This window comes from Takifugu rubripes, chromosome 13 (assembly GCF_901000725.2).
Source record: "Takifugu rubripes chromosome 13, fTakRub1.2, whole genome shotgun sequence".
In the NCBI taxonomy this organism is placed as follows: domain Eukaryota; kingdom Metazoa; phylum Chordata; class Actinopteri; order Tetraodontiformes; family Tetraodontidae; genus Takifugu; species Takifugu rubripes.
Window position 1 is genome coordinate 11,599,293 of NC_042297.1, and position 16,036 is coordinate 11,615,328.

Here is a 16,036-nt window from a genome sequence, read left to right on the forward strand (position 1 = left end):
AAGAGCAGGTGCACGAGTCAGTCATGGGCCTCCAGTCAATGGTGAATCATGAAGGAAAAATTAGAGCTCCATCCAAATATGACTTCAACTGTTTCTGTACATTTTTTCACATAGCTATGATTTTTAACAATCAGTCACGCAGGTGCCGCCTCCATGGATGGCGGAATGTGGTTCCACCGTGTAGGAGCCAAACTTGTGTATATATATTTAAAATTATTCATTAAATATTTTCTGGACATAATTTATAAATTTTGAACAAAAAAATTAAATGCGTCCGTGAAATAAAGCTCAGGCTGAAAGAATTTCTTGTAAAAGTTATGAAATAATTGACTTTTTGTCACAGAGTCTGCTGTTCTTTTCACACTGTTTAAATAGAATTTGCATTCTAATGAGAATCTTTAATGTGTTTGCACTGACAGATGCAAATACTGATGCACCCACGTTACTCTGCCGTCATTTAAAGGAAACATCAACAAGATTTTTACTTTTGTATCTTCAGGGCTTTTATTTGTCCCACTTATCTGACTTCAGCTTCAATCCACCCACCCAGTCCAATCAGATTCTTCTCACAGCACCCCTCAAAGATGCTTTTAAAAGGTGTGCTTTTGTCTTTCTTCAAGTTTTTGTTGACCCAAATAGAGAAATACACAATGTGTCCAATAGCTTGGGGGCCTTGTGCAGGAAGGGGCTACGCTGACAAACCTGAACCCAGAGCAGTAAAAATTTCCAAAATGTGCCATAATAGTTGGAGGTTAAATTTCCTGATGATGGAGTCACCTGACGCCGCTCATTCCAACATAAAAGACCCAATGCCTTCAATCTGCCTACCTCAAATGTTTTACCTTTGCTAGCTAGCTTCAAAATTTCTTAGAATTACCCTTGATTATCTTTGGCTCTTGTATGCATTTGCTGAAGCTCTAAATCAAATATAGCATGTAAGAATCTATAACAATTAAAATGTATATGTACTAATATGAGCAGACTGTTTTTTATTATTGATAGATAGCTCAATAATGGCTCCACAGTCCTAAGAAAGCAACTGTGAACTTCTCCTTTGTGCATAAGTTGGAAGGTAAAATAAAGCATTCTCAGCAGATCGGAGAGGCAATGAAAATGATCTAATGGATAGGTTCTTCAGATTAAAAATATTAGAAATACATAAAACCTACCAATACATTCCATAATGAAGAAGGATGTGGATGCAGTTGTTTTACTCATCTTTTTTTATTTTTTATTTTTTACACGTGAAACAGAATGGTTTGGTTTAAATCTAAAAGTTTGTGGTGACAGGACCTCTACCATTTTGTTCCTCATTCTTCCATTGCTCTTTGTTAGCTCTTGTGATTAGGTGAAAACATCCCTCAGGTTCCTTCATATTCAGTTTCACGGAGCCTCGACACCTGATCTGACTATGCACCTTTAACATGTAAACGGTATGGAACATTACACAGGGTGTGGTGCTCATACTGACAATACCTGGAAAAATCAAACGGCTGTGCCTCACATCTCTACAAAAGGACTATTTGAAAATATGCCTTCTGTGTGTTTAGACACTGAGAGGTTTTAAAGAAATGTACTGATGTGGAAAGTTACATTTAAAACAAGGAGTAGAAACTTAGAATTAAAATTATCCAAATAATGTTTGCAGAAAACATTTATATCAAGAAAAGTAGATGTTTTATTGCAGAATAAATATAATACAATGTAAAATACACTAGAGATGGTGAAGCTATTCATATTTCTTGTATAATTAGGATTAACGCCTCTTTCCCCTTCTGTGGCATTGTGAGGGTGCCATGGTGATGTTCCCATAGTGTAACATCAGAAAGTTTTAATGCTCATCTGTTAAATGATTGCTTACTCAGTTGTTTTTATTCAATGTCGGATGAAAAGCAGGCTCACATAAATAACAAAATGCAACTTAAACTTAACAAACGTGTCAGGTAATGTAACCAGAAATTATTGTGCACAGGCATATAAAAATAAATATAGTGAAATAAAGTCTAAATGAACTGTTGCAGTGATTGTTTGGACGCCATATTGTGAAATGGAATTAATAAATTAGGTAGTATTTATGATCAGGCATATTAACGGCACCTTTCTGAAAGTGTCAGGACCACTTCCGTTCACGCGCTTGTAGCAGTGACCAGCCGGACCGTGTAACCTGGCAACGCCGTATTTCAGCAGCGTTTCTTTTTTGTGCGTAATGACGCACATCCAGCGTCTTGCGTCATATCTTCCAACACATCCTGGACTTCCTGGCCGGCCCAGGCAGGCGCCCCGGGCCTCCGACTGCACGGACCCGTTACCCGCATGATGAACACCACCCTCCCTGGAGCACAGACGGCGGCTCCGCTCTGTTCGGCAGAAGGTTCGCTGCGAAGAGTTCACGAAACGGCTGAAAGCCTCGACAGAAGTCCTGGGACACGGTGCTGGGTGAGGTTTGACTTGTTCTTCTTATTGAGTTGAAGGGCTCCGGACGAATAACGGTCAGTGGCAAATCAGTTTCTTTGATGAATCGATCGCATCGACGCCCCGTGAAGTAGTTTCAGCACAGAAAAAAAGGTGAATCGGATTGTTATTTCAGACAAAAAAAGGAAAGAAAAAAACCCAACAAAAAACCGCAACACCGTTATTTTGTTAGTTATTAGAAGATCACCAGCGATGGGAACTCCCTTTCCTGTTAAGTTGCTGCAAATTCCCCTTGGATAATAACTTTTCAGGTTGCGTTTTCACCTGCAGTGATTGACCTCGTACATGTCCATCTTTGTGTTGCAGCAGTCTTTGGGGCTGGAGGGAGCCAGAGCCTGAGATCCACCACACCTGAGAGGCAGCGGTGATGGTGTTGGACTTGGGTGCTGTCTTCATGGATCAGGTTGATGGTGAAGGAGCTGGAAACAGCGGGGACTTGTTGGAGCCACGTGTGGGCGCAGATCTGCCCAAAACAACTGGCGGCTTCCCCGCCAAGCTGTGCAACACGAGCAAAATCGCCAACAAGCCGAAGGCCTCCCACAATGGACTTCCAGCCCAGACCAAGAGCGGCAGCAGCCGTGTAGCAGAGCGAAGGTCGTCATCATCGCTGCGAGGCAGGGTCGCACCCAGGCCGCCTCTCTGCCGTCCTCACAGTCTAGACATGACCCCGCCGCACCTGAGGGGGTCACAGGAGCAGGTGGCAGAAAAGCGGTTTGTGCAGCCCCCCTGGCGGTGTGGCTCGGCCGCCCCGTCTCCCCCAGCTCGCAGTGCGACCAGCCCCAGCTTTGGTGCAGGTGGGTGGATGCGACGCAGCGAGAGCACCTGCTCGGTGAATTACTCCCTCGGCCGCCAGGCTGGCAGGGCCGGAATGCGACCCGCCACCTCGCTGCCACACATAGCCAAAGGTGCAGGGGGCGCAACTATGCCCCCGGCCTCCAAGCCCTGTCTACTCGTCGCACTTCGGCCTCTGAACTTGGAGCAGGAGAAGCAGCTTTTCTTTGAGTCCGACTTCAGCTACGAGCCTCAGTTTGAGTACATGCAGCCTGAGCCGAGGGGGGTTCTGGATAAGTACAGAGAGGGCTCGGGGCTCTTCCTGGAGCAGGTACACCATCTCACACTGGTGCACTGTTACAGGGAGCATGATGGTGATGATGATGATGATGATTCTGTGTGTAACTTCAGGCAGTTGGAATCATGGAGTGTGTCCTGAGGAAGTTTGGCTCCTATGAGAAATTTGAGGAGGTGACAGGTGGCAACATCCTGCCTAAGAGCCAGGTGTGGGCGGCGGTACGCAAATATCTGCAGAAAGAAGGTTGTGTCGGGGAGGTGAGTGCCGGGTCGATCTGATGGGACGGATCGATATCTGCTGAAGCGGTTCTGATGCTGACTCTGGTTGGTCCAGCTGAGGTCTCTTTGATGTGGCTTCCTTCTAAAGTAGGTGTGTGTGTTTAGGTGGTGGTGCGTCTGTCTGACGAGCTGCTGTCTCAGGCTGTGATGGTGGTGGAGAGCTGTCGGCCGACTCTCACCATCAACCTTGCCGGCGCACGCCAACACTGGCTGGAGGGGATGCTGAGGCATGAGATTGGTAAATACACACACACACACACACACACGCGCGCCTTGCCTGATTTTTGAGACGGAAGCTGCTGGGTCATGTGTCACTAAGCTTGTTTGGACTGGTGGCCCGTTGCCTGATCCCCGAGGGTCACATCTCCTTTCTCAGTTTCTGTTTCCTTTAGGTTCCGCCTAAGGGAGTGTGATCTCACACACGCGTTGTGTATTTTTGGGTCAATTACACACATGTAGTCTTGCGGTATAAAGAAGTGGGAGTAGTGGAATCACACAATGAACGCTGACTAAACTCAGCACTGAGGATCTGGAAAGGTTCTGTTTTATAGTCAGTTTAATTCTTGTAATGTGATACAAATGCACACGAATGGTTCTGAAAGGAGTCAAAATTGTGTCCCTCAGGTACACATTACCTGCGCGGCGTAAACAACAACCTGCAGCCGTGGGCCACCTCTGAGTCCAGGAAGCAGTTCGGTCTAAAGCCCGCCAATCCCACAGAGGAGGGCTTGGCCAGCCTGCACAGCGTGTTGCTACGGAAACAGCCCTACCTGTGGCGTGCAGCGCTGCTCTACTACACTGTGTACCACGCCGCAAAGATGAGCTTCAGCCAGCTCTTCAGCCACATCGCCCGCTTCGTCCAGAACCCAGATGTCCGCTGGGAGTACTGTCTGCGAGCCAAGAGGGGGCAGTCGGACACCTCGCAACCCGGTACGGACGCGCACGCGTTTTCTTTGTTTTATTCCATTTCTGTGACAATTACGCCTTTTGTCCACCAGAGGGCAGCTGAGGCCTCTTCTGCGTCACTGCTGCAGGAAATCACGTGATGTGAAGTCGCCGTCATTCTGATGCCTTCTCACTTTTGTCCGTGTCAGGTTGCTTCAGCAAAGATCAGGTATATCTGGACGGGATCCTCCGGCTGCTCCGGCATCGCACGACCGTGGACTTCAAGATGTTGACGGCTTTAGGAAAGGTCAGTGCAAGAGGCTTCAACTCGATCTGGCATTTGGGCCGTGTTTGACGGCAGGTGCTGATCCGTTCACACCTTGGCAGGTGTCGTATGAGGATGTGGAGAAGCTGCGCCACCTGGCGGTCTTTTCACGGACCAGAATCCCTCACTTCATGCGAGACCAGGAGCGGTACCTGCAATACCTGGATCACATCGTCGCGGTCAACGAGCTGGACGATGCGGCGCTGGAACACCTGCTACCTTAACCGTCCACCCTCCCCTCCCCCACCGCCGTACCCCCAGGAAGCGGAGGTACAGACTGTCACGCGTGCTGCGTTCACGGTCACCTTCTTGTCAGCATTATCCACGTTTTTAATGAAACTTGAATGAACAAAAAGAGGCGGAAACACTAAAACCTCGTTTCACTTTCGTGCATGTTATGATGGCTCCGCCGCCACCCCCCCCCCCACCCCCCACCTATACGCAGAAGTTACCTCAGCACTGCAACGCTGCGATGTAAACCGACGTTCTGTACTGTACGTAGCCTGCATACGTAACCACGACATCCTGAGACGGATGCTGCTAACATGTCGCGTAGGAGCAGAGATGCGCTTTTATTTATGCAGCTATTTAAGTTTTTATACTTTGAGCACAAGTTGAATGTCTCTACGATTAGCTTTATATCTTATTGGTTTCTGCCTTAGTCTGTTTACATTTTTAAAGACATTTCAGAGGAGGGAGGCGTAAACGAGACCTCGAATCTTTAAGATATCAAGTGCCAGTGGACTCGCTTAGCACGTGGATTAAATCTCCGAGCTTTATACTTTTTTTAAAAATGCATTGTTGATGACGTAATCAGCTGTTTTGAAGTCCGTTTTTTTAAAAATACCAATACGCTTCTGTGATGTCACCTGTCCTAAAGCCCCGCCCCCTTTCTGCAGCAGCCCCTTTCCTCCCTTATTGAAGTTTCTCACCAACTAATCAGTGGCCGCCTCGTGTTGGCTTCCACACCACTTTATAAGAACCGACAAATTCCAAACACGGAAGTATATCCCATTATTTAAATAATAACGAATGCTAATAGCAGGCGGTAGCATATTTAATGGTCGTCCCGCTGAACTTCTGCCAGAACAGCGGTTGTGGATGTTGCAGGCTGAGAGGCTCCAGGTGCTTCAGCAGAAACCAGGTCACCAAACATGAAAACTGGCACCGTCACAGTTTTAAAACGACGTGTGAATCATGTTGCTTCTGACAGCTGCTGAGCAGAATCTGACCCACTCGTCCAGCTTTGGACCCCCCCCCACCCCTCAGCCTATATAAACAAATGCACCTAATTTGTAATTCACGGATGTTGCACCAGTGTTTATGTTCTGAAAACCACCTGAAATCTCACAATTATTAAACAACAAACATATTTAAGCGTCTGGTCTGTTTCACAACTTGACCGTCACAGTCTCATTAACTTGTGTTTTCTTCCAGGTGAAAATGCTGAATTCTCCACCTAAAATGTCAATAGATGTAAAATAAGATCAAAGTTATTTCACCTTAAAACAAACAGAAAAATCTCCGTAGCAACCATGTTCTGCAGTCGGCCACAAGGGGGCCTCAAAAACAGCTCATTTATTTGACAATAGATTTTCTGGGGGATTATGATTTTAATGCAGTCTGCAAGTCCTTGTTTGCAAGAAAAAACAGTTCCGTGGGAAGGTTTTTAAATAAAAATGGTTTATTCTCTGTCAATATAACTTTTGTACTATCGTAGCAGAAACACAGCCTCCATGTCGCTCAGTGAGAAATACTGGATCCCAGGTCGCCACGGCATCGGAATAACAGACTAACATCGAACAGCACGACACCCGCTTGATTCTGACCCAACAAGTCACGTTAAAAACAGGTTGAAGGAGGTGTGGAGAGAGGGGGGGGGGGGGTTCTGGTGTCAGATCTGATTGGTCGGGGACACGAAGCGAGCAGCGCGCGTCCCCGGGCTTGATAAAGGGAAGTTGAATCCGTGTTTGTTTTCTGCAGTGCTGACATCTTGCTCCAGTATGGCTGTTGGTTTGGAGGCAGAACTTTCTGCCACGACAAGGTCACAAGTTGAGGTAACAAAGATTCTTCCTGATTGGCTGGAGGGGACAGAAAGACAACCGATCAGAGGACGCGAAGGACGGCGCGGCCGCACACACAGAAGTGACGTCATCAACGCGCGCGTTCGTCACAATCGAACAACATTGGCAGAAAGCTTCTGTTTCCGGGGGAAACGCAGATGATTAAACTACCTGCTCTGGGTATCATGTTGCGTTGGAGCTGCTTATGGCCTTTGTTCCATCTGTGTTGGTGTTGGCGTGTTCCTTCACAACAGGATCTGGAAGGAGGAGGTCCCGCGTGTTACTATGATGAGGAATCGTAACTCGGTCCCCCGCGTCCCCGCTACTCACAGAAATACGGGTGCTGCATGGCCTCGGCCGCCGTCAGCCTCTGCTGGTGGTCGTAACGCAGCAGTTTGTCCAGCAGGTCCAGAGCTTCCGGACTGACCAGGTGCTGGTTCTCCGACTGGATGAACTGCTCCCAGCGTTTCCTTGTTTGCCTGAACAACACGCCACCGGGCAGATGTCATGGCGTTGCAGGTTTGATGACAGGTGGACAGAGGTTCTGGTACTCACTGTCCCAGCAGGTCTTTGAAGCGTGTGTCCAGTTCTATGTGATACTTGTGCAGGTAACCAAAGAGCTCGTCCGTGCCGAGGACCTTTGCAATTCGGACCAGCTGGTAAACACAAAGGAAATACAGATGGTTATTATTATTATTATTAGGGAACTTTCCCAAACAAGATCTGACTCCATATAAATCAGGAGAAACTTGATGTAGTAACGCACAGTGGCCGCCAGGTGGCAGTGAAGTGATTTTTACCATGTATCAATTCTTTAGACACTAGACAAGGTGTTAATCTAAAGGTGGAATTTTCTAATTAATTTGCTTTCTTGCTGTTAGTCAGTAGTGACTAGTGCAGAGAGCCTTGTTACAGGTACCATGATCAATATTTTTTACCTGGTCATAGTTGTCCTGGCCGTGAAAGAACGGCTCCTTCAGGAAAATCATGCTGGCCAACATGCAGCCGAGGCTCCACATGTCCAGACTGTAGTCGTACATCTGAGGAGAGAAGGACTGGCTGAAACCTCGGGAGTGAGCGGGGACAGAGACGCAGGTGAGGTTTGTACCTGATAATCCACCAGCAGCTCAGGGCCTTTGAAATAACGCGACGCCACCCTGACGTTGTATTCCTGAGCGGGATGGTAAAACTCTGCCAAACCCCAATCTATGAGACGCAGCTGTGCAAAAGAGACAGTTATTAATGGTTACGGTCATGAGGAAATCCTTTTTAAAAGAATTTCCCATAAACCCCTGATTTTCTTAAATCACTCACGATGATATCTCGCTGAGTGAATGAATGCTGCAACATTTCGGCTCATCTTGACTTGTTTCTGTGAGGCTAGCGGCTAACTGTTGCTACAGCATTTAGAAATGTGCTCAAACTTACCTTTCAAACAGAGGCACTGGTTTTATTTTATTATTCGGCGAGTTCGAGCGATTGTTCGGGTGAAAACTACGAGCGGACTGACCTTTCTGAGCTGGTGGTCGATCATCACGTTGTGGGGCTTCACGTCCCGGTGCATGATGCCCATACTGTGGCAGTAGTCCAGAGCCTGCAGAGGGCCACAGTCATCACCGGCAAACTCATCTTTCTGACCATTAAAATGCACGTTTCTGGACTATATCGTACAAATAAACAAACGGAGCTAATTCTGCGGACATTTAAACACAAATTTAACAGACTTCGTCTTCAAACCGGGGCTGAAGGGGAAGTAGATGCATTCTTACCTTCAGCAGCTCGTACATGTAGTATCGGATGTCGTAATCCGTCAGCTTCTGGTAAAGCTCCTGTCAGAGGACATTTGTGGGTCAAACACTTAAACGGCGCTCAGATCATCTCTGCACACGACCGTTGGGGGTTAAGCGTGTTAATAATGGCCATGGTAACTGTGCACGTATGACATCAGCCAAACGGGAGTACCTTAAAATCTGTGTTATTGATGCACTCAAAGACAAGCGCTGGTGTTCTGGACTGCAAAGAGAGGACAACACAGGCTTAATGGAGGAGACCAGCAGGTAGGTGGCGCTCACTCGACCACAGCGCGCGCACACACACACACACACACACACTGCATGACTGTAGTTGGCATGACGATGAGATGCAGCAGGAATCGAACTCACCACCGGGTCCTTGACCGTGTCCACCAGTCGGATGATGTTGGTTCCTCCTCGCAGGTTTTCAAGGATTTTAATCTCCCGTTTGATCTTCTTCTTCTTGACGGGCTGAAGGTTTAAAAAAAATCGTTATTAGATTAATAACTCATTAAGGTTTTTCTTTTCCTGCAGAGAAAAATACCTGAAGTAAACACAAAAACCCTCTTCATTTATTTAACAGAATGAATAAATAGAAAAGTGGTGGGGCTGCAGCTCACCTTGAGGATTTTCACCACCACCTTCTCGTTATTGGTCACATTTATGGCCTCAAACACTTCGCTGTACTTCCCTCGACCCAGTTTACGAACCAATTGGTAGTTGTCTTGATTGCTGCAAAAATAGCCCCTTCTCATTATTTCGATTTCTTTAAATAATTTTCCAAGACTGTGACTAAACGACGTCGTCGGTTTCCCACCTCCAGTTGGGCACGTGTGCGTCATAATCCCAGTACTCTCTGTTCTTCTGTGTGTTGACGTCGGTGTAGACCCGAGCTTTGCTGCTGGCTGGCGTGGATCCAGGCATCGCTGGCTCTGAGGCGTTGCGTTCAGGACCCTCCCCTCCCTCTGAATACTTGTCAGCTCGATACTGGAAGGCGGCGCAGTGACTCTCCACCACACGCGGCTCTAACACCCCCGCTGTGCGCTGCTTACCATCAGTTTTGGATGCTCGTGCCCCCTGCTGCAGGGTGTCAAACTGGCCTGAGGCAGCAGTCGAGCAGACTGACAGAGCTAAGATGAGCGAGCGTGTGAAGCCCCTGAGGAGGATGTTGATGGGCAGGGTGGCGTGAAGAGCCGCCAGCTGCAGGACACAAACACAGAGTGAAGGAAGGACGGGGCAGATGAGGGAAAAGCAAAAGATCCCATAAGAATTCCCTCAATCAAACACGGAAGAGATGTGGAATCAAATATGGAAGCCCAAATCAGAGAGATGGAGAGAGATTGTTTCCCAAATGAAACAATGGGATTTTAATTACACAAGACAAAAATGCAGAAAGGTGTATTTCTGTGTATTTCCAGCCGAATGATTATTTATAGAAGTGCTTCATGGTGATAATAATCTTTAAGTACCCTGGCAGGTTTGGGCTTACATAACGCGTAGATTTCACCGATATCATCTGAGAAGCCAAAACAAAAGAATCGTTACTAGTTTAAAGATTCTAAGACATTTTACATCAAAATAAAGCGAGCCAAAATGAACGATTGGGGTTATAGTTTATGAACTGTACATTGTGTGGTAAAACCAGGAGCAATGTAAAGAACATGCAACACTAGAATTAAGGGGTTTTACTGAAACTTATGGTAACCGATCCACTGGGTTATTTATATTAATATCTCTATCACCACAGTTTTCGCTTCACTTGGAAATCGACTAGGAGATTCAGCATTTTACGATCGTTTTTCCACACTAGCTAGCTACAAACGGGGGCGGCTTCCACAAATAATAAACGGTTCAAGCAAATTAGATTTAGGTGCACCCTAAACTTCGCACCAATTCAAAGAAACACATACTTGTCGATGAAAGGTTGTTTATTTTTTACTGCATTGCTGGGGCGCAAAATCAATAACGCGGCTACAGTTAGCCGGCTAACCTCGTCGTTGAAATAGCCGAGCTCGGAGGAAGTCCGCCCGTCATCAACGTTAGGTTGTTAGCATCCAGTTAGCAGGACGTTACTCTCCGTAGTTTGACGTAGCAACGCCGCCGTGTCAGTGTGTCAAAAACGCGAGTGATATCGATTAAAGTGACTGAATATTTTAATCAGATCGGTGGAGGCGCTAACAGCGGCGGGCTAGCATCAGAGCAGGGTAGCATTTCCTTTTGCGGTAAACACAACCCGGAAGTAAACCAGGAAACACGTGACCTGCAATCTGGGCAATAACAAAAGTAAAGCCAAATAAAATATTTTAAATACGGACTTCACTCTATAGTTACAAATTAACTTCATTAAAAAAAAAAACTCAAGTGAAAAGTCACAACAGTAAATAGGTGAGAAACCATATTTATTCATGTTGGATTTTTATTCATATTGGTTTATTCATAGAATCCGTGTAACGCCTAAACATTTGAGGAAAGGTGCGATTATCTTCCCCGCTCATGACAAAAAAAAAATTAAAACGCTGGGTCTAATGTCCATGTTTGGTTTATTTTTGTTTCTGTATACAGTATGAACAGGAGTCTATATTAATATCCATGGGTGGAAATGCTTCATTATACTTGATCACCTCATTCAGGAGGTTCATGGCACAACTGCAGAAGCCCCTCAGCCCCTCCTGCTAAAGTTCCCTTTGCCCATGATCCTTCACCTCAGAAACCTCCCTTTAAATATACTACGACTGTACAGAATATAGAAACTCACACAGTAAATAAAGTACACAAATACTCAGGAGTCTTCAAATTTAAGCTTGGAATAAACCAGCACGTAAAATACCAGTTTGAGGAAATTCGGATTAATCTGCTGAGCTCCAGGAGCTCAGAATCCAGATTAGGATCGTTAAAATGCCAATTCTTCAAAACAATAATGAAAACTATGACATTTGTTAGAGCTATCACACAGTAACTAATGCAGCTAGTATGAATATTATAAGGTTCCGTTGGGTTAAATCTGGTGAGAAATCAAACTAGAGCACTTGCAAAATACTGCAAGTTCATTTGTGAATTAAAAAAACAAAACAAAACAGGTAACATAAGCACTATACAGTTTTCAAGGTTTACACTGAGTATACAGACAATCTATAATATAACAGAGTAGATGATGCCATGAATCAGTAGTCATAAATACAACATTGTGCAGGTTTAATTGCACATGTCAAGTGTTTGTATGGCATGATAGGTACAGGTTAGTTACCTACTGATACCTAGTCATTTATTTTAATACAAAGATGCAACAACACAGATGCCAGAGGACACGGGCTATACATTTTGCACATTTTCAATTTTTTTCTCCGTCTCTTTCTGGGGGTGTTTTCCTAAATAAAGCCAACCTAGAATATAATACAACAGTGACTTTAGAGTGTGATAAATACTCATGCACAAACAAATAATACTACCTAAGATCTAGTATGAGAAAAGATACTGCTGCACGAGCCAGCTGCGGCGTTTGGGTGGAGAGTCTCCAACGCCCCAGGTGGGAGGTCGGAATAAAAATGAAGAACTGAGGAAACGAAAAAGGCACATGCAAAAATCAACAGTCACGAAACAGACGATCACATGCAAACCACAGAAAGGTCCCGAAAAACTCGCAAGAAAACCCCAAAATAATCTGCCAGGGAGACTGGTCACAGCCCGTTTGACTCTCGCCGTCTCTCGGGTGAGCGATGACGAAATCGTGTTGTCGGTACTAAAAATCGTGGATCGGGAGCGCGTTCGGAGCTAAAGGCGGGAGCGCCCAGGCGGCCGGGGTCTGTGGGAGCGCGACAAGAGCCGGTTCAGTTCACGGGATGCAGGGGGCCTCGGGGAAACTCTCGCCCTCGGCGGTGTGCTGGACCGTGTGCTCCTGCAGCGCCGCCAGGTCGACGAAGCGCTCGCCGCACCACACGCACTTGAACTGCGTCTCGCGCGAGTGCACGCTCTGGTGCTTGGCGAGGTGCTCGCGCTGCTTGAAGCTCTTGTCGCAGTTGGCACACTTGAAGGGCTTCTCGCCGGTGTGGACCCTGCGGTGGCGCTGCAGCTCCGAGGAGTACCTGAAACGTTTCTCGCAGTCGGGGCACTTGAGCGGCTTCTCCCGCGTGGGGTCGCAGCGGTGCTGCACGAACTCCGACGACGACACGAAGCGCTTGTCGCACAGCGAGCACTTGAGCGGCTTCTCCGTGCAGTGAGAGTTCTGGTGGCGCTGCAGCGTGGAATTCTTTTTGTAGCCTTTGCCGCAAACGTCGCACTTGTAGGGCTTCTCCACCTCGCCGCCGCATTTGTGCCTCAGCAGCTCCCCCGACTGGCTGAAGGACTTCTGGCAGGACGCGCACTTGAAGAGGCTCTCCATCCCGTGGACCTGCTGGTGGTACAGCAGGTGGGACGGCTGGAGGAAGCCCTTATCGCACAGGTTGCACTTGAAGGGTCGATCGGCCGTGTTCTTGTGCGTGCGGCGGTGGCGCACGAGGGCGTACTGCTGTTTGAAGCTCATCTGGCACTCCTCGCACTGGAAGGGCCGCTCCTCGGAGTGGGTGCGCTCGTGCTGCCTCAGATCGGACGGGCGCTTGAAGCTCTTCCCGCAGGAGCCGCAGCGGAACGGCCTCTCGCCCTCCGGCTGGCACTGGTGGTGCAGGAGCTCGGAGGACTCCTTAAAGTGCATCTCGCACAAGTTGCACTTGAAGAGGTGCTCGCCCGAGTGCGCGTACATGTGCCGCACCAGGTGCGAGCGGTGCTTGAAGCTCTTCTCGCACACGGCGCACTTGTACGGCCGCTCCGAGCTGTGCGTGCGCTGGTGGTGCGCGAGGTGCGACGACTGGCTGAAGCTTTTGTCGCAGGTGTCGCATTTGTACGGCTTCTCGCCCGTGTGGACCCGTTCGTGGCGCGTCAGCTCGGACAAATGGCGGAAGGCTTTGTGGCACACTGAGCACTTGTACGGCCGGTCCGGCGCCGAGGCCTCGTACGCCTGAGGGGACGAGGCACCGATCGCTGCCCCGCCGCTGGACGTTTCCCCCGTGGAGGGCTGCTGGGGGTTGGCAGCCGTCGAGGTCGGGGTGACGTTCCCGGAACCCGGCCGGTACGTTTTCTCGCAGATGGAACATTTCATTGGGTTGTTGCCGTTGCCGTGCGAGTTGTGGTGTTGGGCCAAGGAGGTGAGCAGAGAAAAGCCCATCTTACAAACGCCGCACACGAACGGCTTCTGCTCCACCTGCACACACTGGTGCTCCAGGAGGTCGGTGGCCTGGCTGAAGATCTTCATGCACTGCGTGCACTGGAAGGACCTGTCCTGGTTCACCATGCACTGGTGCTCGTGAGGGTTGGCCAGGTGAGAGATGTCGTGGCCGCAGGCGCCGCACTTGTGCCCTCGTTCACCGCCCACCTGCATGGTGGGTTGCTGAGTCTGGACGGTGAGCTGCTGGCCGTGCTGCGGCTGCTGCATGGACGTGTCCGGCTGCAGGACGACGCCGTACACAGCACAGCCCAGGGAATTATCAGCTCCCTGGGGGAGTGTGTGCACAACGGAGGGTGGAGCCACTGCATGTTGCTGCTGCTGCTGCCACGCCTCTGTCATCCTTCCACTTCTCGTGCAAGGACCAAACAATCGGCAGAAGGAGGGGGGGTGTGACTACAAACGGAAGGAGGATGTTTGAGGAAGTTGTAGCCAAGCAATGCGGGGTTAACTGTTTACAATCCTGAGAGTTAGTGGCGAAACCTAGAGAGACACAGACACGTCAATGCATAAACTTCAAATTGGAACAAAACATTGTTGCACATGGTGTTGGCCTGACTGCAAAGGGGTGATAAACCGAAAGCGACTGCTCCCGTGAGCTCAGCTACACTCGGGCTGCTGCTGCAGAAGCGAAGCGGCGTCGGTGTAATGTGACAAATCTGTCAAATTCAGATTACGCGAAAAGAGAAGCGAAACAAGCCGCTGCTAAATGGCCCGAGCTACACCGCGACTGTTCGGGGGCAAAAGTATGCCCAAAGATCACTCCGTGCGAAGCAAAGGTGGCCGTAGTTTGCACGAAAATGCACGGACTATCAACTGTATTACAGGGTCTCTGAAAAGGGGTTTTATCGCGTCCAAAATTGGGCTCCGTCTATTTCCTGGCGGCGCAGAGCGGGGACGTAACGACTCTCAGCTGGGGGAAAAAGCCCAACCACAACGTAATAAAAGCGTAAAAAAGTCACCCAGGAGCTGTAGCTTCTGCTTTAATGGGGGCGTTTATTTCTCATCCACAACATTTCTAATGTGATTTTTGACTTCCATGATGTGGCTAAGCTTCGCTAGCTTGTGAGCTAGCGGCTAACCCTTAGCGAGCAGCTAACACTTCTCAACAACTGGATTTCCTTTCAGAAAATCAGATTTTTTTAAATAAAAAACAGTGTCCACAGAAAACCACATACCGGCCGGTCGGGCTTCGAAAAGAACGCGCTTAGGAACAAAGGTGAAACGAGGCCCGCGGTGTGCAGAAGCGTTGCTAAAGGCGAACCTCTAAGAAAGGCCACAATACGCTCAGCGGCTCGACGGGAGGTTCGTGAAAACGGACCCCAAATCAAACTAGGCCTCCTGCGACCTGCAGGGAAATTTCCATCTTTTGGGGCTAAGCCTCGCCAATCTGCAAATATCGGGTTTCGCAAAGAACCAGAGCTCCGTACCTCACTCCCGCTCCCTATCGATAGTTCCCAACACAGTCTCCTGGCCAGGTCGGCAGCCTTCGGCGCGTTTAGGGCTCGCAGGTCCGACGGTAGAGGGGATGCGGTGGAAGCCGGCCGCCATCCTCCCGCAGACGGATGGACACCGGAAACCGACACCCAGAGAGCTATCGCGGCGAAGAAGCAGCCACTACGGTCGCTCCATACCCGGGGGCCGAGCAGCAGACCCCAAAACCGGCAAAGAAAAAGATAAACCGCCCACAAAGTCTGAGTCTAATAAATACAAAGGCCAATACGAGCCTGTATGATATTAATGGGCGCGGTTCCGCAGCGGGCCGCTAGATGGGGGTGTTTCACCGAGTGTGTCGAGAAGCCTCACCTGTAAAAATGTTTCCAGAGATAAAGTAGTTAATGCACTATCTAATGTTATTCATGCTCTAGTTGTTCCATAAATATACAAACAAAAAATCTTT

At 48.4% G+C, this 16,036-nt stretch overlaps 3 protein-coding genes across 6 annotated transcripts; 1 reads left to right on the top strand and 2 right to left on the bottom strand.

Moving 5' to 3' along the window:
• Window positions 1-2,168: 2,168 nt before the first annotated feature.
• kiaa0895l lies at window positions 2,169-6,400 on the top strand. 2 transcript variants are annotated; one of them, XM_029845816.1, is made up of 7 exons: window positions 2,169-2,436; window positions 2,782-3,574; window positions 3,655-3,798; window positions 3,925-4,057; window positions 4,444-4,749; window positions 4,914-5,011; window positions 5,092-6,400. In XM_029845816.1, the coding sequence occupies exons 2-7, from the start codon at window positions 2,840-2,842 to the stop codon at window positions 5,251-5,253; spliced, it is 1,578 nt and encodes a 525-aa protein (XP_029701676.1). In that variant the 5' UTR covers window positions 2,169-2,436; window positions 2,782-2,839; the 3' UTR covers window positions 5,254-6,400. The 2 variants fall into 2 exon arrangements, with proteins under 2 accessions (XP_029701676.1, XP_003969781.1); XM_003969732.3 differs by having other exon boundaries at window positions 2,172-2,436; window positions 2,779-3,574.
• Window positions 6,401-6,622: 222 nt separating this feature from the next.
• csnk2a2a (casein kinase 2, alpha prime polypeptide a) lies at window positions 6,623-11,126 on the bottom strand. 3 transcript variants are annotated; one of them, XM_003969605.3, is made up of 13 exons: window positions 10,876-11,126; window positions 9,703-10,085; window positions 9,506-9,617; window positions 9,255-9,356; window positions 9,055-9,105; window positions 8,862-8,921; window positions 8,603-8,686; window positions 8,201-8,311; window positions 8,031-8,132; window positions 7,648-7,748; window positions 7,423-7,571; window positions 7,264-7,349; window positions 6,623-7,110 (listed from the first exon to the last, which is right to left on the bottom strand). In XM_003969605.3, exons 2-12 carry the CDS (start codon window positions 9,807-9,809, stop codon window positions 7,276-7,278), a joined length of 1,053 nt encoding a protein of 350 aa, XP_003969654.1. In that variant the 5' UTR covers window positions 9,810-10,085; window positions 10,876-11,126; the 3' UTR covers window positions 6,623-7,110; window positions 7,264-7,275. The 3 variants fall into 3 exon arrangements, with proteins under 3 accessions (XP_003969654.1, XP_011608114.1, XP_011608113.1); XM_011609812.2 differs by having other exon boundaries at window positions 10,796-11,126; XM_011609811.2 differs by lacking the exon at window positions 10,876-11,126 and adding an exon at window positions 10,375-10,401.
• Window positions 11,127-11,267: 141 nt separating this feature from the next.
• znf319a (zinc finger protein 319a) lies at window positions 11,268-15,822 on the bottom strand. The gene is made up of 2 exons (XM_003969733.3): window positions 15,567-15,822; window positions 11,268-14,619 (listed from the first exon to the last, which is right to left on the bottom strand). The coding sequence occupies exon 2, from the start codon at window positions 14,476-14,478 to the stop codon at window positions 12,715-12,717; it is 1,764 nt and encodes a 587-aa protein (XP_003969782.1). The 5' UTR covers window positions 14,479-14,619; window positions 15,567-15,822; the 3' UTR covers window positions 11,268-12,714.
• Window positions 15,823-16,036: the final 214 nt, after the last annotated feature.